This window comes from Rosa rugosa, chromosome 2, assembly GCF_958449725.1.
Source record: "Rosa rugosa chromosome 2, drRosRugo1.1, whole genome shotgun sequence".
NCBI classification, from domain to species: domain Eukaryota; kingdom Viridiplantae; phylum Streptophyta; class Magnoliopsida; order Rosales; family Rosaceae; genus Rosa; species Rosa rugosa.
In genome coordinates this window covers 54,252,405-54,280,018 of record NC_084821.1, presented here as the reverse complement: position 1 = coordinate 54,280,018, position 27,614 = coordinate 54,252,405, and the positions used below count along the sequence as shown (strand labels likewise).

The 27,614-nt window shown below is 36.8% G+C and overlaps 3 protein-coding genes across 7 annotated transcripts; 2 read left to right on the top strand and 1 right to left on the bottom strand.

The window, feature by feature from the left end:
* Positions 1–2,091: 2,091 nt before the first annotated feature.
* LOC133731035 (NAC domain-containing protein JA2-like) lies at positions 2,092–2,862 on the bottom strand. The gene has a single exon (XM_062158512.1). It carries the CDS (start codon positions 2,860–2,862, stop codon positions 2,092–2,094), a length of 771 nt encoding a protein of 256 aa, XP_062014496.1.
* Positions 2,863–6,846: 3,984 nt separating this feature from the next.
* LOC133728439 (putative callose synthase 8) lies at positions 6,847–23,524 on the top strand. 5 transcript variants are annotated; one of them, XM_062155855.1, is made up of 41 exons: positions 6,851–7,307; positions 8,139–8,239; positions 8,838–8,959; positions 9,094–9,181; positions 9,337–9,453; positions 9,616–9,735; positions 9,909–10,001; positions 10,089–10,180; positions 10,425–10,551; positions 10,974–11,111; positions 11,196–11,272; positions 11,378–11,534; positions 12,024–12,149; positions 12,237–12,354; positions 13,677–13,795; positions 14,317–14,369; positions 14,462–14,522; positions 15,192–15,273; positions 15,372–15,421; positions 15,724–15,810; positions 15,896–16,027; positions 16,103–16,197; positions 16,286–16,370; positions 16,494–16,654; positions 16,808–16,931; positions 17,051–17,145; positions 17,220–17,367; positions 17,753–17,904; positions 18,659–18,765; positions 18,846–18,965; positions 19,062–19,130; positions 19,276–19,444; positions 19,557–19,671; positions 19,943–20,062; positions 20,136–20,251; positions 20,693–20,776; positions 21,148–21,260; positions 21,338–21,567; positions 21,897–22,745; positions 22,928–23,113; positions 23,197–23,524. In XM_062155855.1, exons 1-41 carry the CDS (start codon positions 7,088–7,090, stop codon positions 23,425–23,427), a joined length of 5,649 nt encoding a protein of 1,882 aa, XP_062011839.1. In that variant the 5' UTR covers positions 6,851–7,087; the 3' UTR covers positions 23,428–23,524. The 5 variants fall into 5 exon arrangements, 3 of the variants coding, with proteins under 3 accessions (XP_062011839.1, XP_062011838.1, XP_062011840.1); XM_062155854.1 differs by having other exon boundaries at positions 13,467–13,795; XR_009855852.1 differs by lacking the exons at positions 21,897–22,745; positions 22,928–23,113; positions 23,197–23,524 and having other exon boundaries at positions 6,847–7,307; positions 13,467–13,795; positions 20,141–20,251; positions 21,338–21,477.
* Positions 23,525–24,083: 559 nt separating this feature from the next.
* On the top strand, positions 24,084–25,438 carry LOC133728441 (pentatricopeptide repeat-containing protein At3g14580, mitochondrial). The gene has a single exon (XM_062155859.1). The coding sequence runs from the start codon at positions 24,229–24,231 to the stop codon at positions 25,390–25,392; it is 1,164 nt and encodes a 387-aa protein (XP_062011843.1). The 5' UTR covers positions 24,084–24,228; the 3' UTR covers positions 25,393–25,438.
* The last annotated feature ends 2,176 nt before the right edge of the window (positions 25,439–27,614 follow it).

Sequence of the window (27,614 nt, the reverse complement as noted above, 5' to 3'; positions counted from 1 at the left end):
TTGGAGAGAAACCCGCTCTGATACCATGTTAAAGTAATAAGTAATTTGGGGTTCGCATCAAAAACCAATTGACAATGGATGACACGGCCCAAATCTTTATAAACCCAAGGAGGCAAAGTTTTCATTTTCTCATATGGGATCTATACTCTCAACACGCCCCGCACGTGTGGTGAATTTTCAAGCCATACTTGTAAACAACTTATATTGGGTGACGTGGAGCCTGTGTGGCTGCGAGGCATGCACATATGGAATAACCCACTATATATATGCTACTAAGTTAAACAGCGACAAAACCACGTGGTGTGGTGTGTTGGTTGAATGGCCTAGTCTGGAACCCCCAGGTCTAGCGTTCGAATCCCAGCTCCATCCCGTGGCCAGCAGATTTGAGGGACCCTTTGGGTTCGTGCGTCTGCGGTGCAGTGGATTAGTCTGGCAAAAGCCAGACTTTCGCCGCAATGTCGGTGCAGGTGTCCTGGCGCTGGGATACCAGCGTGGCCCATGGTCCACCATTGTACCGATACTGCTCCAACTTAACCACCCATTTTTTAGTTATATTTTTTTTTGTCACTTTTCCATTGTAGAATTTTTTCTCTCCAACACAGAAACAAATTCTGGTGGATTCCATTGATGCTGTGAATATTTTCCATTCCATTCGGTTTTCTGACAACAATTTGCAAAATAAAATGAGTTTTTTTTTTTGGTCTTTTGTTTTGTTTTTTTTATTGTGGTGCTGGTATCACATAAATAAAGATATAAACCACTTCCATCTTCCGTATCAGGTTAATATTCCTTCTGCAGCAACCCTGCTTCAGCACATGTGCACCATAAATCTTGTAAGGCAAGGGCTTCTAGATTATGCAATGCTTCAAGCAACACTGGTAGCCATTCTGAGCAATAGCATTCATGAAGAGCCAACTGATTCATATCAAAATCTCTTTGATGAAATACTAATAATTAAAATCATAATTACCCAAATGGGTAAAAAAAAAGAAGGAAAAAAAAGGGCTTTCAGTAACCACCTTGCTGAAAACCAATTAGGCGATGACTTCTATGAGTTATTGATTAATGTTTATGTGACATGCAACATTAATTTTCTCACACGAAACCAATTTGGCGATGACTTTTACGGTTATCACTTAATGATAATTATGTGACAACTTGAACTTTCTCGCCGAAAATGAATTAGGCCATGACTTATAATTGTCGTTTATTGTTTATACAACCATTAAAACTTCATCACATATGGTTTGTACTTTCTTGTTGAGGTGAAATTTATCTTTCCTAGTTGAACTATATTACTAATTACATTACTTTCTTGTCACCTAATTAGTTTTCCATGAGAAAGTTCAAGTTGTCATATAATCATTAAGTGACAACTGTAGAAGTCATCGCCGAATTAGTCTTTTACGAGACAATTAACGTTGTCACATAAACATTAACCGACAAGTCACGCGATGGATGAGATGATCGAATTACATGATCCTCCGCTGGAGGTGGTGAGAGGTTTGTATGGAATTAACCACCTATCGATCAGATGATAGCTGAATTGAAGACTAGGGAAAACGCGTAGTTTAATTTCAGTAGTAGATATATAAGTAGCCTTCTTCTTCTTGTTTTTTTTTCCCTAGACCCCATAACAAAGACGATAATTTGATTACAGCAACAAAATTGGAATTTTAATATGATGCTTATTGTAAAGCGTAAAATTAAATCTTAGAAGCTTTATCATCTTATATAATGTCTCATCCTGGCTTCTTTTTTATACCCTGGTCAGCAATTAATCTAAACTAGGAAATAGTATATCCAGTCTCCATATATATCAAAGCACATGCATGTTTAAGATCCCAATTAGAAAAAGAAAAGAAAATACACCGAAACAAGTTATATATACATCATCAAAATTCTCTAAAACAGGAGCATGCAGATGCTCAACATATGACTTTAATTCTTGATATATTTATCAGGGATAATTTTAAGTTTCTACATTTGAAATTGAAGCTTAATTTTAATGCTATTTAATTTGAGCAGCGAAATTTAACAGAAGGTGGCCGGAGGCTCAGACAACTGATCATCATTTGACACACATCTTCCTCAGTCATCACTCATCAGGTGGTTCTCTATATCTTCTAAGCTCATTTTATGTGAATCTTTATGATCTTTCTTTTTCACAGCCTGGTCAGCAGTCTGTGTCTTTAGGTATACCTCAAACTCCATCGCATATTTTCGAAGTTCGTCTGGTTTTTGAGTAGTACTGGTCTCTTCTTCAACGAACTCAGGTTCAGGAAGGTCTCCATCTTGTTGATCATCACCACCGTCGCAACTCATGATCTCATCTTCTTCTTGACCCTCTTGTCCTTCTGAATTCTTTTTCACCGACCTATTATTCTTTCTAAGAATACAAAGAACATATTCCTTCGCTTTACGTTTGTTTCGCAGTAAAGAAGCATCAAGTTCAAACTCGTGCATGAGCCAGCGACCGTTTTGCGTCGAGCCATCGTTCTTGTAATGGAATCTTTTTCTCCTGCCAATAACCCTTCGAGAAGCCGAAAGTACTTTCCCTGCGGCGTCATCGCCTTTCCAGGTGCCGCCACCGACTGTTCGGCTTTTGCGCTTGCCCTTTGGGGTCTTCGTCTTGTGTTGGGTAATGAAGTACAGGTCTGTTCTTCCTTGGTCTTTCTCAGATAATTCTTTGAAAGCATCCCATATCTGCCATGGTTCTTGTTCTCCGTAGAGATCGCAGAAAGGGACAAGCCCTTGGGGAAAGTCTTCTCCGTCGAGTATGGGACGAAGATAATGAACAAGTAGTTGTTCTGTGTCAGGCCTAAACCTGTAGCCCGGAGGAGGATCATCGTGAACTGCCATGGAATTATGATACAAAGAGTGCGTGCTTTGTTTCTTGTCTTCTTGAATAGTTTCTAATTTCTGCTGCGCAGGCTATATGATAGCTAGTGCACTTAGCAGAAGAACTCGTTCATATATTTATAGTACGGGATCTTCAGCTACAAGAAACCTAGCTAAACCTAAACCAAGTGGAAGAAGAATTAATAGATACGCACACATTTCGGAGCCACACACGTACGAAAATAATCAACACGATCTAATGTGGAGCTAGCTTAATCATGTGGGCGTGATCAATCTGCTTGGCATGCATGCATTGAGATCAATTAGGGGAGTCACATATATGCAGTGCATCAAATGCCACATTCCAATCGTATATCTAGCTTGCATCCACCACTACGTACTATATCAAATCCTTAAGTTGTTGGAAATGCAACAATACTCTGATATTCACCTTAACAAAAAAATAAAATAAATCCACTGCAAATGACCTAGTGGTTCTTGCCTAGTTGGGTGTGCTCCCCAACCTAGGTTCGAACCCCGACGTTGTCAAAGTGGCCAGGCACTGTGCTGCAATGCACAGTTGAAGCATTTCACATGCGCCAAAGGGGTTTATCTTGGGCCTAGGAAGCCTTTGGGAGTAAATTTATTATTATTTTTTTTTTTTTGAAAGGTAGGTTTATTGAAACAATTAACTAATACACTCGTTTAGAATGGCATCCCTTATATATTCGGGAGCAGTACCAAACCAAGTTTGGTCAACACTATTACAAAGAGCTTTATTTGCTAGGATATGAGCTACTTTATTGGCTTCACGGGGAGCATAAACCACCTTGAAATCAACAGAGCTATGAACATGATCCTTTAAATCTTCAAGAACAAAGCTGAGCAGGGAAAGATCATGTTCATTTTGGTTCACTGCTGCTGCCAAGATGGCGCAATCTGTTTCAAATATGACCTTCTCCAGATTCATTCGTTCAGCTAATTTGATTCCTTCCATTAAGGCTGCTAACTCGGCATGGAATGGTGAAGTAATATGCCTCATAGGCTTTGCTGCAGCTGCTCTAAATTGACCATCATGGTCTCGGACAACTACTCCAATTCCAGCCCTATTACCTTGCGCAACAAAAGCTCCATCAGAATTGCATTTAAGCCACCCTGCTTGAGGCACTGCCCAATCTTGTCTCTGCACCCGAGATTGCTTTTCACAATAACTATTAGCTTTTAGAAACTCATTTAGCCAGCCAAAAGCCATTAACACAGCATCACAGGGATGTTGCTTCGTCCCTTCCCATACCTGAGTATTACGATTTTTCCATATAGCCCAGAGAAGAATTAGAACTTTGCCAAATTGCTCTTTACTCAAACTGCCCACCAACTGTAGGAGCCAATCTTTCACGTCCAAGACATGCATGGCGGGTACTTGAATGTTTGCTGCTGCCCATACTTCACGTGCATAATTACAATGGATGAAAAGATGCACATTATTCTCAATCCCATGTCCACACAAAGGACAAACCATATCCCCCACATAACCTTTTGTACTTAAACAAGATCAGAAGATCTTGTCGGTAATATATTAACACAGGATCTCCAGGCCTGAAGAGCCACCTTGTTAGGGACTGTGGCATTCCAAAGAGCTGCCCACAATCTAGAATAGGGATCCCAAAATCTAGAATAGGGATCCGGGATCGATGGAGGGGCCAAAACTAAACCCAGTGATATATCACGAGCCACGTAGTAAGCACTATTGGTAGTAAAGACACCTTTCTTATGAAAATGCCACACTATACCTGTCTCTTGGAGCACGTCGACTGAGTGGGATTTGAAGAATTAATTCCCTATCCACCGGTGAAAACCACTGAGCAATCTTTTCTTCATCCCAAGTTCTAGCTCCCGGAAGAATGAGTTCAGACACTTTCGTTGGGGCATCTCTCGGTTGCGGTGAACATGGACTACGTGGGTAAGAATCTGGTAACCAGTTGTCTCTCCATACATCAATATCTTCACCATTTCCAACCTGCCATCGGAGGCCCTTCAGTAATACCTCTCTGGCCTCCCAAATACTACGCCATGGAAAAGAAGGGTGAGCACCCAACTCTGCATGTAAGAAATCCCCAGTAGGAAAATATAAAGCTTTATACAGTCTTGCAATTAAAGAATTCAGATTCTTCACCAATCTCCATCCTTGTTTGCTTAGCATCGCCAAATTAAACCAATGCAAGTCCTTGAAACCCATCCCACCATCTTTCTTTGGAACACATAACCGATCCCAAGACCTCCAATGTATTTTTTGTTTCTCGTTAGAGTCTCCCCACCAGAAACCCGCACACAACTGCTGCAAGTCCTCACACAAACCCAACGGCAACATATAGCAATTCATGACATAGTTAGGTACTGCTTTGATTAAAATTTCCTTACCGGCTCCACTAAGTAATTTGGCATAGTTAGGTAAGTAAATTTATTTGTAATACTTTTTAATTAATATTGCCATTGACCATTTACCAAATTTGTTGATTTTGTTCAGCTTAGGTATTCATAAATATTTTGGTCGGCATTCTTGGGCTAATTATATGGGTTAGGATATTTAAGCCCATTGTTTAGCTTGGGTTATGCAGCGCCTAATGAGCTGGGTTATGCAGTTATGCACTTATGCTACGCCACCCTTGGTACGTGTTCCATCTTTTGCCGTCCACCATTGTTTTGCACCTTCCGATACTAATGAAGCGAAGTTGTGCATAATAACTATAGAAACTGTTAGCAAATCTGACCCTTTGAAAAATACTAACAAATACAGAGTTCGAATATAAATGACTCGTACATCTTTCATTTCTTCAATTTCTCCTTCCACTCCAATTTCAGGTGCATGAACAGGCCATGAGGGCGAAACCTTTCAACTTCCCAGTATATTGATTTCATTATTATTGTCTTGTAATGATACCAACTGAGATCTCAAACTCTGAAGTTGCCATAGTTGAACTTTAATGAAGGGTAAAACCGTAAAACAAAATCCACCAACCACGAATAACATGCTCCTAGCCATTATATTAGCCATGGTCTTTTAGTTTTTAAATTTCATGCAATGAAAAAGTGATCAGTGCAAAGCTTTTCTCTCTTAAAGTTTGTAACTTTTGACCTTCATATATTAGGCACTATTGTTCACATTACTTCCTGCCTATGCATTCCTTAATGCTTTTAGGAGCTTTTGGGTTGTCTACTTGTCTTGTTTTGGGTTTTGCTTAGCCTCTTTGTTGGAAGCCAACTAATATTAGATGGGTTAACAATGCTATCTGAGCCTATGATTCATGACTTTCAGCGATTATATATATTACTTTTTTTAATACTTTCAGCGATTAGAAGTTATATATAATATTTGCATGTAAAGGAAATCGTAGCAATCACAAGTGGGCAGTGATCTTGGCTGCTTTTCATTTCTTTTAATTTTTCTAATAAAATCCATGCTGCTTTTCTGAAAGATGCTTATGAACAGAGTAATTACCTTTGATTCTGAATCAATATGTCTTGCCCTTAAATATGATATTAATACCACCCTCCATACGCAATCATGTATCAAAAGAGTGATGTGTTGGCTGTGGAGAGGTCTATGGGTGGTAATAATTTTTCTTTATCCTTTCAAATTTAACTAAATGTGTAACATCAAGTTTTGAGTGGCATAAAACATTCAATTGACTTGCGACCCTACGAGCGTGAATACAATGAGATTGTAGTTTACAAGAGCTCATCGACCACTAGTTAACTTGACGATCAAAATGATGGAAGTATTATGAACGAGTACGTCGCAATATTTGGAACGAAGGATAGAAAGTAAAATGAAAATCACCTCAAACTCAAAGTGAAACTTGCAAGAGTTTCACAATCATTTGTCACTCATTCCCCACGTGTCTGCGCGCGCACGCGTGTGGGTGAAGACTCGCGCGTTGGTTCGTAAATTAAAGAGTTCCAAACTCAGGGAAGTCTCTGGCTCTCTCTGTTTTCAGGAAAAGCAGTGATGAGACGAAAAAAGAGAAAGCAGAGAAACACACACACACCCCCAAAAGCAAAAGCAACAAAGATCACAAACCTCTTTTCAATCAAATATGAAAAGCAAAAAGCCAACCCAAGCCAAGGCTGACCGCGTTAACTCCATTAAGCAACTCATGGAGAAGATCCCACTTATATACTCTGAACCCAACACACATTCTCCCTTGTTCACAGTCCCATCGTTCTTCTCTTTGAGCTCACAGTACCAATGTCTGAGATTGTGGTTGCAGAGCCCATCTATGATGGTCGAGCAGAGGAAAAAAGACCCATTACAAGGTATCTCACCATGGGCAGTGGGAGTGGTCATAATCATCCTCCTGAGCCATTTGAGAGCGAGAGATTGCCTGCCACTTTGGCCTCAAAAATCCGGAGCTTTCTTCGGGTTGCAAACTTGATCGAAAGCGAGGAGCCTCGGATTGCTTATCTGTGTAAGTTGTTGATTTTTTTTTATAAGGTGTTAAAGATGTGAAACTTTTTCATTTCATTTGAAGATTTAGAGAGTTGAGTAGCAAGTATTGGAATTTTGAGGTAAAGGGTAGTATGGAAGTCATAGGATAAACATAAGGTGACCGACTGGAAGACCTTTTCATAGGGGTTATTGGAGGTTCTGTTGATAATTACTGGTTAGATTGAGCTTTATTGTCAGTGATAGGATGAAGTCCCAGGATTTGACAAAGTCTAAAAAGTTTCACGTAAGCTAATGCTAGAGTAATTAGCTTGTTTAACGATCACATTTTCGGTGCATTAAGCAGTAAGAGAGATGTGGCTTGGCTTATTTAAACAATGGGGAGGTTGTTATTAATTTTGAAGCGGCTTGCTGACAAAATCCATGTCCATAGGCAGCTGCAAATATATTTTCTTTGAACTAATGAACTGTTTTGTCAGAGAGCTGAGAAAAAAATTTGAAGGAAAATTTGTTTTTACCAACCAAAACCTGAAACTAAGGCCAGAAAATTTTTGTGGTAGGTAGTTGAGTAGTAAATTTTGTTCTTTTGGCTATTAAAGATCTAATTTAGGTTGCACAAGGTCAGTTTTTTAAATTACCTTACCTTCCTCAACAACTGAAGAAGGTAAAGTAACACGCTTGACCGTCCCCCTTAATTTTAAGGAAACTGCTTTCCCCTTTTCTTTTCTTTGAATTTACTCATGGAAGATATTTAAACACTTGTTTTTAAGATGAAGAACCCAAACCTACAAGTATCTTGATTTAACATCCATGCATGGGGCAATAACATTGTCTAAGTGAACTTTTTGGGCAGGCCGCTTTCATGCCTTTGAAATAGCACATAACATGGACCGTCATTCGAATGGGAGGGGTGTTCGACAATTCAAAACTACCCTTCTGCAGCGACTTGAACAGGTGGTTCTCCACATTGACTTGTACTACATGCAGTTGCTTATGAAATAATTGCATAACTTGTATGCATGTAGTAACATTAGGTCGAAATGGCAGTTAGAACCTTAGTAAACAGATATGCTGCACAGGTATTTTAGGTTACCGATTGTCTGATAAATTGAACTAGTCTCAACAATGTTTTTAAACCTAACATACAATTTCGAAGTTCACGTGCTAGGTTAAAGACAAAACTCTTACTTAGCATGATATTACTATTCCTTCATCCTTATCTGTGAGATACCAGCTGATTGATTTGAGATGGCATCACATTAATGTGCAGTGTATACAAACCAATTGTAATAGTTTTTTCTTAGTTAAGTAGTGTAACTGGAGATTATGTTTCCTCTCATTATATCATTAGCTAGAGTTCTATGTTTTTAAACAGTGATCTTTTCCATCTCTTGTATATCCTTCTGTTGGTTGGATGTATACTTTATGTTTCTTGTGTCTGTTAAGTTCTCTGACGCAAATAGTATTTGTGGAAGCAAAAAGTTGATTTCTTCTTCTGGTGTGGAATAATAATTCTTCCCAACTCTGTACTGTTGGTTTTAATGGGTTATAGGATGAAGAAACTACAATTAGGAAACGGAAGGAAAAGAGTGATATACGCGAGTTAAGACGCGTTTATCATGCTTACAAGGAGTACATCATCAAACATGAAGGAGCATTTAGCATAGAAAATAGGTAAATACATTCATGCACACTTCTGTGTATATTATATATATATTGAGATATCCTTCTTGGTTTCTAATCACCTCAAAGCATTGATTAGATTTCTCTACTGTCAAAATTGATTCCTGGGAATTTATCTGAATCAGTCACAGAGAGAAGTTGATAAATGCGCGTATAATTGGTTCTGTATTGTTTGAAGTCTTAAAGACAGTTTCAAATACAGCCGGTCCTCAGGTAATTTTCCTTTTTTTTTATTTCCATTTCATTGCATGCATTCTTCATTTTCTCATGTAGTATATGATGACAAATGTAATGCTTTTGTTTGTATTATCTGAAATATATTTCTCTACATGGCATTCCATTTCATTTTTCTTAATGTTTATATATAGGCCCTGGCTAATAGAGGTGGTATCCAGACAAAACCTTATGATATCTTTGGCATGCCATATAATATTCTACCACTGGATCAAGGAGGTATTCAGCAACCAATCATGCAGCTACCTGAGGTAAGGTGCTGACTGTCAATACAAGTGTTTTGTTTTCGTCTTTCATTCCTTTTTCTGTAACTTGTGGTCATAGCAGTACGTACATGATAGTGCAGCAAGCCTATGAATTGTAAAATGGGGATTTCAGTTTTAATAAATAAATAAATAAATGAAATACTACAGATTAAGGCGGCAGTAGCAGCAATACGGTATATTCGTGGCATACCTTCCAATGAAGATCTTCAGAAACATGGGACTTTCATTGATTTGTTTGATTTTCTTCAGTACTGCTTTGGATTTCAGGTAATGTATTCCAAATTTCGATGTAATTTCCTCTTGCCTCCCCTGCTCCTCCTTCTATAAATTATAGCTGCTTTCATATCATGTAGTGAATAATGGGCCAATTGGAGATGCATTACATAGTTTACTTTGCTTTTGTTCCTTTCAGAATTGATTCATTTTATATCTTATGTCAGGAAGGGAATGTAGCCAATCAGAGAGAGCATCTGCTTCTACTCCTTGCTAATATTCACAAACGGAAAACTCATAAACAGACATCTGTCTCAAAAGTGATTTTCTTTGCCGTTTATACATATTGGTTTAGTATTATACTGTTTCTTCTTTTGTGTTGATACAATTTAATCTTATAATATCAGTTAGGAGATGCTGTAGTGGACGAGTTAATGCAGAGAATTTTTAAAAATTATACAAACTGGTGCAAGTTTTTGGGAAGGAAAAGCAACATCCGGTAAGATATTTATGATCTGGAAATGGAACTTTCTTAAGGATTACTATTCTGACCCAATGAATTTAATTCCTATAGGACTTAAGTCATCTGCTTTTTATATCGATTTGTCCATAAGATGATTGTATGATACACTAGTTTTTTTTTTTTTTTTTCCTTTTGCGACCTCTTAAATCTTAGTACTTAAACTTGTCTGAGTTTTTCTTACCTCATTAAATCATTATAATTCAAATATTTATCTGTACAGGTTACCTTATGTGAAACAAGAAGCTCAACAATATAAACTTCTATTTCTGGGGCTTTACCTTCTTATATGGGGCGAGGCTGCTAACTTGCGATTCATGCCAGAGTGTCTCTGTTATATTTTTCACCATGTAAGCTCACCATCTATTGCTGACTGGCATATTACTGGTTCAAACTTGTTGTTCATAGCTTCATATTGCCCTTTCAAACCCATTTTAACATTTAAATCTTGTTAAATCTAGCAAGATTCATTCTCACTTGAATATATAAATGTGTGTTCATGTTTCTATGATATGTGTGATTTAGTTTGTGCTGCTTTTTCGTTCTGGAGTTTTGTAATACTTGAAATCCCTGATTGACTGGTGTGCATTGAACCTGTATTTATTTTATATTTCATGATTTACCTCATGTACTATGCACAATAATAATTAGTAATCATAATGGTTCTTTCCTCTATGAACACATGAATTGCACGAGCTCCATTTCGTAGGTCATGCATGAAATTTGTATGCCATTACTAATAGTTACTTTTTATTTATTTATTTATTTTAAGATGGCATATGAGCTACATGGCATGTTAACTGGTGCTGTTAGCTTGACAACATGGGAGAAGGTCATGCCAGCATATGGAGGGCAGTCTGAGTCTTTCCTTAACAATGTTGTTACCCCCATATATGGGGTTATAAGAGAGGTACTTTATGAGTTCAACCTATGCTTTCAGTTGAACCAGTTTTTGTAGTGAATCCGTTATTCATTTTTTGTAATGTAACTGAAGGAAGCCGAGAAAAGCAAGTGTGGGACAGCTGACCATTCCACATGGAGAAACTATGATGATCTGAATGAGTATTTTTGGTTAGCATTCAACTTGAATTATATATGTATAGATATGTATTGCATCCTGTCATCCAATGTTCTGCCTATGATCTTGAGACTGTGAAATCTGCTATCTTTTGGCAGGTCTCCTGATTGTTTTGAAATCGGTTGGCCCATGCGTCTAGATCACGATTTCTTCTTTACAGACTCTCCAACAAAATCCAATGCTAAGAATGCTTCAGCATCCACTGCTCCTGTAGAAGAAAGAAGGAAGGAAGATGAGGAGGAAGATGAAGTTGGGGTATGTTATATTGCATCATATTACTGAATTGGCACCTTTTCATGATTGCAGTTAATTGATTATAAATTGCATTGTAAAAGGTCTTCTCCTACTGGAATAGCTTTCTAATGGCTATATATAGTTGAAGAAACTATAGAGCATGTTTTTATTAAGAGCTCTAGTCTAGGCATTTATATATAAGCTTGTCATTTTTTTTTCCGCAACACATTTTCATAACTCAGTTTAGATTACTTTTTTATTTGATACTACGTTGTGTCAGGAACCAGTGGATTTGGGTAATACTTTTATCCTGATTTACACTATTTGGAATTGGATTTGGGTATAAGTTGGAAAGAGAAATAAGAAAAGCAGATCACCCCTCAGTGAAACTGCTATATTCTCTAATAGCTTAAAAGAAGGACCGTTAGTTTACAATAGTATATCCATGTTTAATTTATTTTGATATTTCTTCTATGTCTCACACTCTCACATGATTTTCTGTTCTAACAGGTTACTAAAGAAGAAGTCCGTGAACCCAAATGGTTGGGTAAAACAAATTTCGTAGAAGTACGTTCGTTTTGGCAAATTTTTAGAAGCTTTGACAGAATGTGGAGCTTTTTTATTGTTTCACTTCAGGTAAACTTAAATTAGTCTAACAGCTTGAACAATACTTCCTTTATGCTATAATTTCCTTTGTTGCTTAATTTTTTCTTTTTCTTGTAGGCATTAATAATTATGGCATGCCATGAATTGGAATCTCCACTTCAGTTGTTTGACAAAGTTATATTTGAGGATATCATGAGCATCTTCATTACATCTGCATTTCTTAAATTCATACAAGGTACAATTAAGAAGTTTTTTGTTTTACTCTCACAGTATTGAATGCACCTTAAAAATTACTCAAGCCTTATCATGTTTCTACATAGTCTTGTTATGTTTTATTAACTTTTCAAGGCAGAAGCAGCTTTAGTTTGTGTTACGAGATATATCAATCCATTAGTCTATATTAGCAGTGTAATGTCTATCTCATCATGTCTTTTATGTCATAGACTAAAGCACAATATTTGTTAGTCTCTGTTTCTGCTTTACAAGTTATTCTAGTGTATGTGGAGATCCAATATGAGTTCTATACTGGGTTGGTCTTTTTTATTCAAGTGATTACACAGAGCCTTATTTGTGACTGATTCTTTTGGGATATCAATGAGCATACTGGCATGAGGAGCACTTCCGTGACTCATGCAACAATGATTTAAAAGCCAACCCAATAATGCCTCATAGGCTCAGGGTTATTGCAGTAATTGACTCCAATGGGCCCTAAATTTCTAACCATGGCACTCAGGATTGTTGTTGATGTGAACAGTAGTCATATATCTTGATGGCTGATTTGTTAATTCATTTAGCCTAAATCAAACCTCCTAGTTAAATTAATGTCTTTATAGCTTAAGTGACTACCTAATTGGCTCATCGAAGGTCTCTTGAAAGAAATTTATGTCTTTCTATCCTGTAGACATCCATGTATTCTATTGATAAGTAATGGAATACACAGATGCTCTGTCATTTCTCTAAATTTTCTTTCCTTCATCAGTTAAGACAAGGGAGTTCCCTAATTTTGCATGTGTGTTTGCTGTTATGCAAGTGTGTATTGACTTGAGTCTGACATCGGTTGTGTATTTAGTCATCTAATTCTTCTATGATATCACCTTATACAGCCAGCACATCCTCCATTTAACACACGTGCAAAACTTGGTTGAAGAATTCTTATAGCTCCAACATACCTATGCTTTTTATCTTAGAAAAGATTATACTGTTGCCATTTAAAGTACCTGTTCAGAAGTAAACTGAGTAATTGTTCTTTTTATTACTGTCTAACATTTGCTTACTTGGATTTTTGAGTGATTACCTCCTACTATTATATATGATTATATGATATCTGATTGAGGTCTGGGATTGCAGCACTACTCGACATTGCCTTTACATGGAAAGTGAGACAAACAATGGACTTCTCTGCAAAAGTAAAACATGTTATGAAGCTCGGTGTTGCAATGATATGGACTATAGTTCTTCCTGTATATTATGCTAATTCTAGAAGAAAATATACTTGTTATCCCACAACATACGGAAGCTGGGTTCAAGAATGGTGTTTCTCTTCCTTTATGGTTGCAGTTGCAATTTATTTGATGACTAATGCAGTTGAGATGGTGTTATTTTTGGTCCCTTCTATTCGCAAATACATTGAGGTCTCAAATTACCGAATATGCACCATTCTGTCTTGGTGGACACAGGTATTCTCATCACATAGCTTGTCAATAGTTTAAATCTTTGATATTGTTTTTTTGTGGATTTCGAATCTAATCTTGCATGGAATGTTCTTTTTTTTTTTTGTTAATTTTTTAATTTTTAATTTTATAACTGAATTCTCCAGTTTGGTCGAATAACTATTGGATATGAAACTATGAACTTCAAGACAGCAATCCAGTTTACTACTTTTCTCCTAGAACATGTCAAAGTTTTGAGCCTTAAACAGTGGCATAGTCACTGATTGCAAAAAAACAAAAGAAAAAGAACATTGGTATAGACTGCATAGTTCGAATTGTATGCCATAAATGCCTTTCAGAAGATATTGATGTAATGATGGAGGTAGTTCCATGTACACAACATAACCAACAAAGAATGGTTGTTATTCCAAACATACCACATGCGATGTAATCTGTTTATTGAGTTAATATATAGATGCACCTCTTAGTTTGACTTTTGGTTTTGAATTTTGTGGATACTAATTGGAACTTTTGGTTTGATAATGTAGCCTAGGTTATATGTTGCGCGTGGATTGCAAGAAAGCCAGCTTTCAGTGTTGAAGTAAATACTACACCCTATAATGAATTTTTATTAGGTGACCTTGTTCTTTTATATATTGTTCCCTAATACATTTTCTTTTCCTTGTTCCATAGGTATACATTGTTTTGGGTACTTGTACTATTGAGCAAATTTTCTTTCAGCTACTTTTTTGAGGTGGGTGCTAACCCTGTAGAATTTATAATCCCAAAATGGCAATAGATTAATCTTTCAAATTCTCCATCCAGCACTCTATAGTGTCCAAAAGGTTTCACAATGATGTTCTGAGACTGAGTTTGCTGAAGAATTTAGAATCCTAAATCTGGAAGTCTTAGCCTTTGCATAAATAGTAAGTAAGATATTGGGCTTCTCCCCTCGTTGTCAATTGGATTGGGTTGAATGCTATAATTCTAACAAAAGTATACTGAACCACTGTATTGGTATTTGAAAGATAAGAGGCATTTTTGTGGAAGGAAAAAAAAAAAAGAATATAGATTTAACGTAAAGATGATAAAATGGTTTACATGCTGTGTCGAATTTCCAATTAATATGAAACATATGTAGACGTGAACTAGACCTAATTGGAACCACAGTATTGGTGTTTGAAAGATAAGAGGCATTTTTGTGGAAAGAAATAAAAAAGAATATAGATTTAGCATAAAGATGAAAAAATGGTTTGTCTGCTCCTTTGGTTCAAAATAATGCTCAAATATTATGTTACTGTCTCACAATCTTGGAATTTGAAATAATTGTGTTCCTAATTCTTAAAGTATCCTTGGATCATGATTGAAAATGTGAATGTTTGATAAACTACATTGGTTACAATGTTCAATTGAAAAACTGCAGATAAAACCCCTTATAGAGCCAACAAAGCAGATCATGAAAATTGGTGTGCAAATGTATGATTGGCATGAGCTTTTTCCGAAAGGTATTTACCAATGTGTTTTTTGTTGTTTGTACGTATGATTTTAGGGATTTGAATTCCACTATTATATGTATTTTTTTTTTAAAATTGTTCTCTCGCAGTTAAGAGTAATGCTGGTGCGATTGCTGCTATATGGGCTCCAATTATAGTTGTGAGTTTCTCATTTCCTCTGAAGTATTTAAAGTAGTTCCTTTTCATGTTGATCTTTCTGGCTTTCCAGATGGATAGAAGCGAATTTTAATAATTTTATGGTTTGTTAACATCATATTGATTACTAGACTCCATCCCAGCGGAGGTCAATTGCAATTATCATTCACTGAGAAACTAAAAGTGAAGCTGATATATAATTTATGCTGTAAAACAACTCTATGAGCAGCTTTACTTTTAAGTTGTATACTCGTTGATAAGGCGGTCGTCACTTCATATGTACTTATTCCATTTTTTATTTATTAGGTGTACTTTATGGACACTCAGATATGGTATTCTGTTTTTTGCACAATCTTTGGTGGAGTATATGGCATTTTGCATCACCTTGGTGAGGTAAGATAGCAATACCTCTTTTTTTTTTTTTTTTGATTCCCTTGGAAAGCATTTCTGTTTTCTGTCTTACTCTGTTCTATTATAGATTCGGACGTTGGGAATGTTGAGGAGTAGATTTCACTCCTTGCCTTCCGCATTCAATATTTCTCTTAGTCCACCCTCATTGAGAAATGACCAAAAGAGAAGAAAAGGTTTCTTTTACAATAAATTCAGAAAGGTATGAGGTTTTAGTTTATCTGTAATTGAATTTCTTGAAGAATCTTGTGCTAAATGGCAAAGCCTATCTTTCCAGGTATCAAAGAGTGAAAAAAATGGTCTTGCCAAGTTTGTCTTGGTTTGGAACCAAATTATCAATAGTTTTCGATTGGAGGACTTGATAAACAACAGGTGTTTTTCTTTCTGGCACATATTTACTATTTTTTTTTCCCACAAAAATATCTAAGAAAATACCTTACAAAATTTTGTTTCTAAATAGGGAGCTGGATTTAATGACAATGCCAATGTCTTCAGAATTATTTTCCGGCATAGTTCGTTGGCCAGTTTTTCTTCTTGCAAATAAGGTATCTTCTATATTCAAAATTCTTCAATCATTGTTCTTTTCTGGTTCTCCTATCTAAATATATCTTCTTCAGACCAAAAAAATATATATCTGAAATTATAAATATGTCTCCTATACATCCTAGTTTTCAACTGCCCTGAGTATTGCAAAGGATTTTGTGGGGAGGGATGAAAGTCTTGTCAGAAAACTTAAAAAAGATGAGTACATGTACTGTGCTGTGAAAGAGTGCTACGAATCATTGAAGTACATCCTTGAAATCCTCATTATTGGGGATCTCGAAAAGAGGTACAGAGACATTGACAACTAACTTCTTCTTCTTCTTCTTTTTTTCTATTATGAAAATATAGTCATGGACATTGCATTTATATCCCACTTCTTATATAAAGAAAAAAAAATTATATCTTTTGATATATACAGTTTTTCTGGATTGCTTTACAGGATTGTATCTGCCATACTGACTGAAATTGAAGAAAGCATCACAAGATCAAGTCTTCTTGAGGACTTTAGGATGATTAAAGTTCCAGATCTTTTGGCTAAATGTATCGAGCTAATTGAACTTTTGGTGAGTGTTCCATTTCCTGCAAAGCCATTATACTATTGTTAATCATATAGTTTTTATAATTAAGTATTTTACAAGTAAGTATTCTATGGTTCCTCATTTCTTATGTGAAATGTTGTAAGGTTGAGGGAAATGAAGACCATCATGGTAAAGTTGCGAAAATTCTCCAAGATATATTTGAGCTTGTAACCAATGATATGATGACGACTGGCTTCAGGTAGTTGTATTCAGACTATACCATCTGCAGATCAATCATGCTTGTACATCATAGCTGTTCATGTAATCACGCAGGATATTAGAGTTGCTGGATTCATCCCAACAGACCGAAACAGATGCTGCTTATTTTTCTGGAAGCATTGAATCCCCATTATTTGGATCTGCTGGTGGCAAGAATTCTATCCATTTCCCTTTGCCAGACAGTGCTGCTCTGAATGAGCAGGTGATTTTCCATCAACTCCTTTTCTTTCCTGTTTATCGAGTCTTCCTACCATTCTCCCCGCTAAGTTTCGTTCACTTACTACAGTTCACAAAAACTTTAGCTGTTGGAATTATGAGAAACTATTTAGTTGAAAACTCTTGTAGTTTTGAGGTTTGATCGTCAACATGTGTTATAAACTTATAATGATGAAATCCCTGCTATATTTAACTTGCAACATGACTTCCACATTTAATTTGGAAATATTTCTACGGAAAAGATTGCTAAATATATATAAAGTACATGTATAACTAGATTACATAAATTTACATACCAATCAAAATGAAAAGATATATACTCTTGCATGTAAGCATCTTGTGAATAATAATTAAAATGATTTAAATTGCAGATCAAGCGTTTTCTTCTGTTGCTTACTGTCCAAGATACAGCAATGGACATTCCAACTAACTTAGAGGCTCGGAGACGCATATCATTCTTTGCCACTTCTCTCTTTATGAATATGCCACATGCACCCACAGTGGCCAATATGGTGCCATTCAGGTCTAGTTTCTTCTCTTGTGTATTATGTTCTTGTTTGAATTTCTATGTGTTTTTGATTTCATTCAGCCAAGTATTTAGTTCATCCAGTTAAATTTATGGTCGCTTAAATCATTAGACAACTTTTTCGATGCCATAAAGGTTTGTTAAACAGGTTGAAGGCAGATGAAATGACTGAAATTTATGCTTGCGCAACTGCTTTTACATGTAGTTGGTGTCCAAATTCTACCTGAGAATAAAAGCTGTTGCATTTCAGCATACACATTGGTGGTGTGCTTCTTTTGCTAAAGCTGTTCATTTAAAATAGCATTAGATCCTTGTTTGATTATGAGTATTAGGTACAATGTTGACATTCCTTTCCCTGGTAACTTATTTCATTGTGACACGAACAAGGAGGTGTTTGTTTGTGGCTTCTCCTCTTTGTGTACCTTACTTCTTGTGATGTAACTTATTCTTTTGTTGTCATTTGTTTTAGTTGAATGCATTATATATTCATCAGAAAAAAAATCTGATCTATATAGTTAGGATTGATAAACTCATTACATTAGATTTCACTGTGGTTTATAAAGTTCACTCATAGTAATTAGTGGTGACCTTTTTACATTAAGAAGCAATTGGAGCTGAACAACAATCATATTGATTATAAATCTTCTAAACTATATGTTTTGAAGACATGGTGCATATTGATCTTCTTATACATAAAGACAACTGCAATTCCATGATTTGCATCTGATAGAACAATTTTTTCTTGGTACAGTGTTATGACACCACATTACCTGGAGGATATTAATTTTTCAATGGAGGAGCTTCATTCAAGCCAGCGAGAAGTCTCTATCATCTTTTACATGCAAAAGATATTTCCAGGTTAATACAATAATATTTAGTGGCGTTGTAGGCTATCCGTCTGTGTTTATCTCTTGGCAACTGACTCTAGTTTTTCTTAGATGAGTGGAAAAACTTCCTGGAGCGCATGGGTTATGAAAATTTGGATGGGTTGGAGAAGGACAAAAAGGAAGACCTTAGAAATTGGGCTTCTTTCCGGGGCCAAACACTGAGCAGAACAGGTGATTGATAAGATTTGATATTAGAGTAAACTGTAAACCCAGCAGACCAATTTGTCATTTCAGTAACCTCCAGTATGTTTTATATGGTTTTAACAGTTAGAGGAATGATGTACTATAGAGAAGCCTTAAAACTACAAGCATTTCTTGACATGGCTGAAGATGAAGGTTTGCAATCTTGAAATTTTAAATTATTAGTATTTGTTGATTTTTCATTAAATTATTGCCCTTAATGATGCCCAATGACATTACTGAAGTTTTTAATCAAATTTTTTAGAAACATCTATCTAAGTGGCTGAATCTGTTTGTGCAGATATTCTTGAAGGTTATGATGCTGTTGAAAGTAGAAATCATGCATTATCTGCTCAGCTAGATGCATTAGCAGACATGAAATTCACATATGTTGTTACCTGCCAATTATTTGGATCACAAAAAGCTGCTGGAGACCCACATGCACAGGACCTAATTGACTTGATGAAAAGGTAACTTCTACCAAGAAAGGAAAGAATTATTGCACAAGTAAACAAGTTTTAAAAAAAAAAAAAAAAAAAAAACCCTTGAAGTCATATGACTAGAATAATTCATTGCTTGAAGATACCCAACTCTCCGTGTTGCTTACGTCGAGGAGAAAGAAGAGATAGTGGAGAACAAGCCTTGCAAAGTTTATTCTTCAGTATTGGTTAAAGCTATCCCTGATTTTGGTGATCAGGTAATGTTATTTAAATTATGTGACATAATTGGGACTTACTATTGATTTATGTGAGACAGCTTAGATGCAGTATTGTTCTGTAATATCATTAACTTCTGACAAAAAATGCTAAGCTTTAATTTCTCACTGAAAAATTAATAAATAATTGGGATTTGATAGTTTTATTTTTATATACGAAATCCCGAAATGCTAATGTAAATCCCTCTCATCCTCTTTTGTAATCAATTATGCATCTCAGAACTTACACCATATGTATCATTGTTCTTCATAGGAAATATATCGCATAAAGCTTCCTGGTGCACCAACTATTGGAGAAGGGAAGCCCGAAAACCAGAACCATGGAATAATCTTCACTCGTGGTGAAGCTCTCCAAACCATTGATATGAACCAAGTGAGTTTCTTGTCCACTACCATAAGATTAGTCATTTTCATGTTTGTTGCTTTTAAAGTATGTGGCTTTATAGGACAGTTATTTGGAAGAAGCATTCAAAATGAGAAATCTTCTGCAAGAATTTCTTCAGAACCGAGGACGGCGACCTCCTATACTGCTTGGTTTGAGGGAACATATATTTACAGGAAGGTTAGATCCTATAATCCTATAATCCTAAAAACTGAGATTAAAAATCATATGAGATGCTTGCACAGAGTGCATTATGATGCAAAATTTGAGTTGAGACTTGTTCACTCACATAAGCTACAATGAGAAGTATTATGCTTTGAGTAACTCGAAATATGTCTTGGATGAATGATCCCAATGCTTATCTCATAGAGCTGAAATGCTCTTAACTCGTGGCAATACCTCCACCCCATTAGTAACTTTTCATCTACACCTGTTTACATGACCAAACACTGAAATTACTAACTTTAGTATTTGTCCGAGGTTGACTTACTTAATGCTACCTTTAACTATATAGTTAGTGCATTAGTCTTTCATGAAAAATATTTACAGAAAGTATCTTAGTTGACTTGCTGAAGTTTGATTATCATGGTTCCTTCTTATATTTTCTTGCACACTGTGCAGTGTTTCTTCTCTTGCATGGTTCATGTCTTATCAAGAGACCAGCTTTGTCACCATTGGTCAAAGGCTTCTTGCCAATCCTCTCAGGTAATAGACGCCTGTGTGCTGAGATCATTTTTTAATTACATTGCGTTCTTGCTTATGAATGAACACATGTGTTGATGCTTTGTTTTTGAAACTTTAGCTTGGTGTGCTTAACTTTCCCTAGTCTAAACAACATAGGGACCAAGTTAAAGTTTGGCTTGGTAACTCCTGCTAGTCGTTTGCAGTTGTGTACATTTCACTTGGTTGGGTGCTTTCTTTTTTTTTTATTTTTTTATGGCATTGGTTAGTTGGGTGTTTATGAACCATCTATGTATTTCATTATGTCAGTCCGTTAAAAATATTTTGTTATCCAAGTTATTTGTATGTGCTTCTATGTAAATTCTTATAACTACAATACTATTCTTAATGCTCAGGGTAAGATTCCACTATGGACATCCAGATGTATTTGACAGGTTATTCCACATCACAAGAGGTGGATTGAGCAAAGCATCAAAAACAATTAACCTGAGCGAGGATGTTTTTGCTGGTAATATTTAGTGATGTTCAAAACCATATAGTTATCTTGTTATTTTATTCAAACTGCTTACATCAAATACCATGTAGGGTATAATTCTACCTTACGACGGGGATGGATCACGTATCATGAATACATGCAAGTTGGCAAGGGTCGTGATGTAGGTCTAAACCAGATCTCAAAGTTTGAAGCTAAGGTTGCTAATGGTAACAGTGAACAAACTATAAGTCGTGACATATACCGCCTTGGACGTCAGTTTGATTTCTTCAGGATGCTGTCTTGTTATTTCACAACCATTGGGTTTTACTTTAGCAGCCTGGTAATTTCTTAAATTTCTTCTTGCTACTAAGATAAAGTTCTCTAGTTTTATGCATAATGTCGTAGCAATTATTGAAAATGATCTGCGAATTGTAGTAAATCAATGCAAAATATCCCTTCATGCTCAATGCCAATCTGTATTATTTCTTAATCAGTAGTCAGTACATACTTTACATTTATGGTAGATATTCTCTAATCTAATTATCACATATGGGGTTGTTATGATGACATGCCTTGTATGCTTTGCTGTTACCTCTAACTGAATGTCATATTTGGCATATAGCCACCATTGGATGTGATTTAATCTAAACTCTGCCATAAACTTCTCAGATATCAGTTATTGGAATCTATGTGTTCCTTTACGGACAGCTATACCTAGTTCTCAGTGGCTTGGAAAAAGCTCTCGTAATTGAGGCTAGACTGCAGAACATACAATCCTTGGAAACAGCTCTTGCCTCCCAGTCATTTATACAGCTTGGGCTATTAACAGGAATGCCAATGGTGATGGAAATTGGACTTGAGAAAGGGTTCCTCAATGCACTAAAAGATTTTGTCCTGATGCAATTGCAGCTGGCTTCTGTTTTTTTCACGTTCTCCTTTGGAACAAAAATCCATTATTACGGCCGAACAATTCTGCATGGTGGTGCTAAATACAGACCCACTGGGCGTAAGGTTGTTGTGTTTCATACTAGCTTCACTGAAAACTACAGGTTGTATTCAAGAAGCCACTTCGTCAAAGGATTTGAGTTACTGCTCCTGTTGATTGTTTATAACTTGTTTAGACGGTCCTATGAGAGCGGCATGGCATATGTACTAATCACTTATTCGATTTGGTTCATGTCAATCACTTGGTTGTTCGCTCCATTTCTTTTTAATCCGTCTGGATTCAGTTGGGACAAGATAGTAGATGACTGGAAAGATTGGAATAAGTGGATCAGGCAGCAGGGTGGTATTGGAGTTCACCAAGATAAAAGTTGGCAGTCTTGGTGGATAGATGAGCAGGACCATCTTCGTCATTCTGGGATGAGTTCTAGGTTGTTTGAAATACTCCTTTCTGTTCGGTTTTTCCTGTATCAGTATGGTCTGGTCTACCACCTTGACATTTCCCAGAATAGCAGGAATTTTCTGGTTTATTTGCTTTCATGGATAGTGATCCTCGTTGTTTTCTTGTTAGTAAAGGTAAACCTTACCGTCACTTCTATTACAAACTATGCTCATATCTAAAATGCAATTATGGAGAAGAAATCTGTCTTCTTCTTCTATTTTTTATTATTATTTTTTTTTTCTCAGAAGTATGGATTAGAGGAAGGTCTTTTGATTTGTGATTTCTCAAATTATCTACTTGGCTTCACTCTATGCAGGCAGTGAACCTCGGAAGGCAACGGTTCAGTGCTAGACATCACCTTTGGTTTAGGATATTCAAAGCAACCCTCTTCTTAGGTGTTCTTTCCATCATAATATCTCTCTCTCTTGTGTATCATCTATCTTGGATGGACTTGGTTGTGTGCTGCCTAGCATTTTTGCCAACAGGTTGGGGTTTGATATTGGTAAGTTTAATGACTGATATATCTTTTTCTTTCAAGATTTGCTTTTCTTTCCTACTTTCCACTAATTTACTTTGTTCATTCAGTTTGCGCAAGCTGTGAGGCCCCTGATAGAGAGTACTGGATTGTGGGAATTCACCAGAGTACTTGCTAAAACATATGACTATGGAATGGGGGTTGTTCTCTTTACACCGATTGCTGTCTTGGCATGGCTTCCGATTATATCAGCATTCCAGACTCGATTCCTGTTCAACGAGGCCTTCAATAGACACTTGCAGATCCAACCGATTCTTCAGGGGAAGAAGAAGAACAGATAGATCATAATGTAGCGATGATTTCATAGTACATAATGTACAGTCATTATATTTGCAATTCTTTATAGATTGTGGAAATGCTTCATCTGTACAGCAGGAACCAGGATCACGTTATTAGTGAATAAAAATACAGATTTCATGCGCCAACGAAAGCCTATGAGATTTAGTGTTTTTGGTGAATAACTAGCCTAACCAAGCAAGAAGCAATGCAACACCATGAATCTGAACAATCAGACAATTTTTCAGTAAACAATTATAAAAATCTAAGATCGGTAAAGTTCGAAAGTTCTAGGTATTTGAGAATCACACCAAAAAATACTTTGTGAAATTTCAAAAGTTCAAAATCCTATATTTTGTCACAAACCTGTAGATATATTTTACTCTTTGCTTGTAAATTCGGAATTGGTTTGTTAATATCGGTTGACTATAGAATATTCCCAAAGGTGTTGGATGGTTGCCTAAAGAAGATAATAACAATAATAATAAATTTAAAACATTCAGTAGACAACCACCGAACACTGCAAACGACGTTTATTAATCATTCACAAAAACACTGAAAGGACCGCACAATTATTACCTAATCACAAAACTCTTTGAAGTGCATTTGTACAACAAACAGAGAACGCTATGAAGATCATTCAATAGTCAATCACCGAACACTAAAATGACGTTTCTGTAGCTGACATCAAACATTTCCAGGGGAAACTAGGAAATTCATTTGGGGACAACCACGTGAGTCACGTGACCACCCTCCTCCATGTATAAACCTTTTCCCCATTTGCTCTTACCTTCGCACAAACAAACATGATTTCACGTTCTACAAAATTACTCACCCATCCAATCCTTCAAAGCCCATCTTTCTCCACACTCCCATCTTCCTTCTCCCAAATCCCAAAAAAGCTCCACCACAAAGACTGGCTATCCCCAAACGAAGTTCTCCAAGTCTTTACATCCCTCCAAGACCCCAGCTCAGTCCTCACAGCCCTCGACCACTACTCCAAGCGCAAGGACTACAAGCCCAATGAAGCCCTCTACACCTTGATCATCGACAAGCTCGCCCGAGCCCACCTCTTCGACGCCGTGGACAATGTCATGAACAGAATCAAATCCGAAAGGAAATGCCGGTTATCCGATGATTTCTTCCGCAGTGTTATCAAGAACTACGGCAATGTGGGTGGTCACATTAAGAAGGCGATACAGACCCTTTACGATATGCCCAGTTTCGGGTGCTGGCCGAGTGTGAAGACCTTCAATTTAGTTCTGCATTTGCTGGTCTCGACCAAGATGTTTGATGTTGTTCATCAGGTTTATTTGATGTCGCCGCAATTGGGTGTCGAGATTGATGCTTGTTGTTTGAATATAATCATCAAAGGACTGTGCGAAAGTGGGAAGCTGGATAGTGCACTCCAGGTGCTCGACGAATTTCCCCAGCAGAAATGTGAGCCGAATGCGCTGACGTTTTCGACGCTGATGCATGGGCTCTGTGTCAATGGGAGAGTGGATGAGGCTTTTGGGTTGCTCAAGAGGATGGAAAATGAGGGCATTGAGCCGGATTCGGTCACGTTTAATATATTGATAGCAGGGCTTAGGAAACAGAAGAGATATGATGAGGGCATTGAGCTTTTGGAGCAAATGAAGCTCAAGGGGTGTGCTCCAAATCCAGCTTCCTATCAGGAGGTTTTGTATTGTTTGCTTGATGCACAGAGGTTCGCTGAGGCGAAACAGTTTATGATTCAGATGGTTTCAAAGCGTGTTGGTCCGAGTTTCGTGTCGTACAAGCAACTGATTCAGGGGTTGTGTAAAGAAAATAAGGTGGAGGATCTGGATTGGGTTTTGAGGCAGATGATGCGACAAGGTTTTGTGCCAAAGATGGGTATGTGGAGGCAGATTATCAGAAGTGTGTTTTCAAAGAAGAGCAACCATTATTGTGTTTCTTGTGAAGAGACTATAGATGATTTGATCACTTGAAATGGATCAGTCTGTATTTTAGTCATAAACTGAAATCACTTTGTTATCCAAGACCTGCTTGAGATTCAGAAATTACAAAATGGAAGCTATAGATTTTGAGTTATCTGATAAACACGAAAGTTGTGGGTAAAAGTGCTCCCATAAGGCCATAACAAAGTAAGAAGGTAACAGTATTTCATTGGCAAACAAAGATTTACCGACGAAAGCAAAAGTTTCCCACAGAAAATAAAATAGAAAGCGTTAAAAACATCATCGGATAAAGGCCCATAATGCGAGAAATAGAAAGTGATGAAATTTCGTTGGCAAATAAATTTTGTCAATAACCTCCCATAAAAAAATTTCGTCGGTACACAATCTTTCATGGACAAGAATTCATCCGCATAAGCCTAAAATTTTGTCGGCAAAATTTTCAAGTAAAAAATAAATTAGAAAGGGACAAACATTCACCATTAAAGCAGTTATCAGTGTGTCAGTATGGACTTGAAAGTTAGTCAACATTTTCTTTATGTAGAGTCGGAACCTCTTTGGGTCCATCAATGTGTTTTTTTTTTTTTTTTTGTCAATGATTGTATTAGAAGATTCAAAATGATCAAGCAAAATACAAGAGGTACATAAGACCCCAGCAAAAGAGACACATAGGCCTAGATAAAGAGGCACACAGGCCCAGCAAACATAAAATAAAGCCCACAATGGGTCAAACTTAGAGACAAGCCAGAAGCCCAAAGAACAATTACAAACCCTAATCCTATCAAACAGCCACCAAATCTGCTGCCGCAAAGAAATACCGCCGCCAAATTCATGCCGCTCCATGAACAGAAACCACCACCATCGAACCATATCGTGCCACTTCCTCCACTAGTCGGAACACACACAGGGCTCAAGAATGCCCAAGAGAAACAAAGTAACCGTAGAGGCTGTGATTGTCGAAGCAATCGGGACAACCTCTTTAAAGTGGATAAAAATCTGCCAACAGACGAAAGCTTGCCTAGATGTGGTGGAGAAGAGAGCAGATCTGGAAGCAAGCATCGTCAATCTCGTCCAAAGAAAGCATGATCGAAGTTGGAGGTAGAACTCAGAGAGAAAAATTTGGTGACTTGAGAGGAAATGTGGTTTGTGAAGAAGGATAAATCGAGGGATGGAGAGGAGGTGAAGGTGGTGGTGAACAGAGAGTTTTCCATCGTTAGAAATCTCACTTGGGGAATGGGAGGAAGTTGGTCATTGATGAAGTGGGCAGATCTGGTCGAAAAAGGAAGTTGGGTGAAGGTGGAGATGGATGTGAAAGTGACGGGGGCAGTGGTGGGTGGGGTGGGAGTGGTGGTGGACTCTCAAAATAATGTTGGATCTAGAGAAGATTTCTAGAGAGAAGGAGGACCCTCTCTCTAGAAATTTTCTCTCACAGGTTTCCTGAAAATGTATTATCCCATCAGTATGTCAGTATAGACTTTCAGTGTGAAGTCTAGTGTGGACATTATTGGTCGAAGATTGTAGAATGATGTTTCATTACTCATTGTAATTGATTCATTCTGAATGAAGTTATTTTCTAATAATAAAAAAAAGGCAGTCATCATAAAGAACAATTCTTAGGTTCACCCCTAGGGTGAATGAACATATTCACCCTCTCTTGCGATTAATGCATAATAACTGTATAATTTTCTAATCCAACCATTCATGTTATATAACGTAATACAAAGATTTGCTCTGTAAAAAATCAATCAAATTGAAGACCTTTTAGTTATCCATTTCTATGAAATACATGGACGGTTCATCATAGTAGTAGTAAGTGTTGTTAGAACCATCCATTTGTTTGATTCAATTAGATAATTAAACGAATTCTGATTCGATTGATCTTTTACAAAGATGATCTTTAAAGGATAATTTAAGATATAAACCGTTGGATTATAAATTTATTAAGAAAAAATATGTTAATCGACAACGGGGGTAAATATGCTCGTTCACCCTAGGGGTGAACCTAAAAATTGTCCCATCAGAAGAATCTCCCTAATTAAAAGAAATCAAATGAAAGATATCGAAATTTTGTGGGAGAAAACCTCCTTGAAAAATAAAATAAAAATGGCCAAAACTTTCTCTGATGAAAACTTTCTCTTATCAATCTTATCTACAGTGACAATATTGATCTTCACCCCCTAAGGACCTTGATCATGAACTGCAGAAGTCTGATGCAAGACTTTGAATTCATTCAGATTAAGCACATTCATCGTGAG

Coding starts and splice junctions, on each gene's coding strand:
- LOC133731035 (XM_062158512.1), bottom strand. CDS start 2,862: ATGGCAGTTCACGATGATCCTCCTCCGGGCTACAGGTTTAGGCCTGAC.
- LOC133728439 (XM_062155854.1), top strand. CDS start 7,088: ATGTCTGAGATTGTGGTTGCAGAGCCCATCTATGATGGTCGAGCAGAG. Junction 16,655..16,807: donor ATTGGGGATCTCGAAAAGAG/GTACAGAGACAT, acceptor ATTGCTTTACAG/GATTGTATCTGCCATACTGA. Junction 18,766..18,845: donor CATGCAAAAGATATTTCCAG/GTTAATACAATA, acceptor AGTTTTTCTTAG/ATGAGTGGAAAAACTTCCTG.
- LOC133728441 (XM_062155859.1), top strand. CDS start 24,229: ATGATTTCACGTTCTACAAAATTACTCACCCATCCAATCCTTCAAAGC.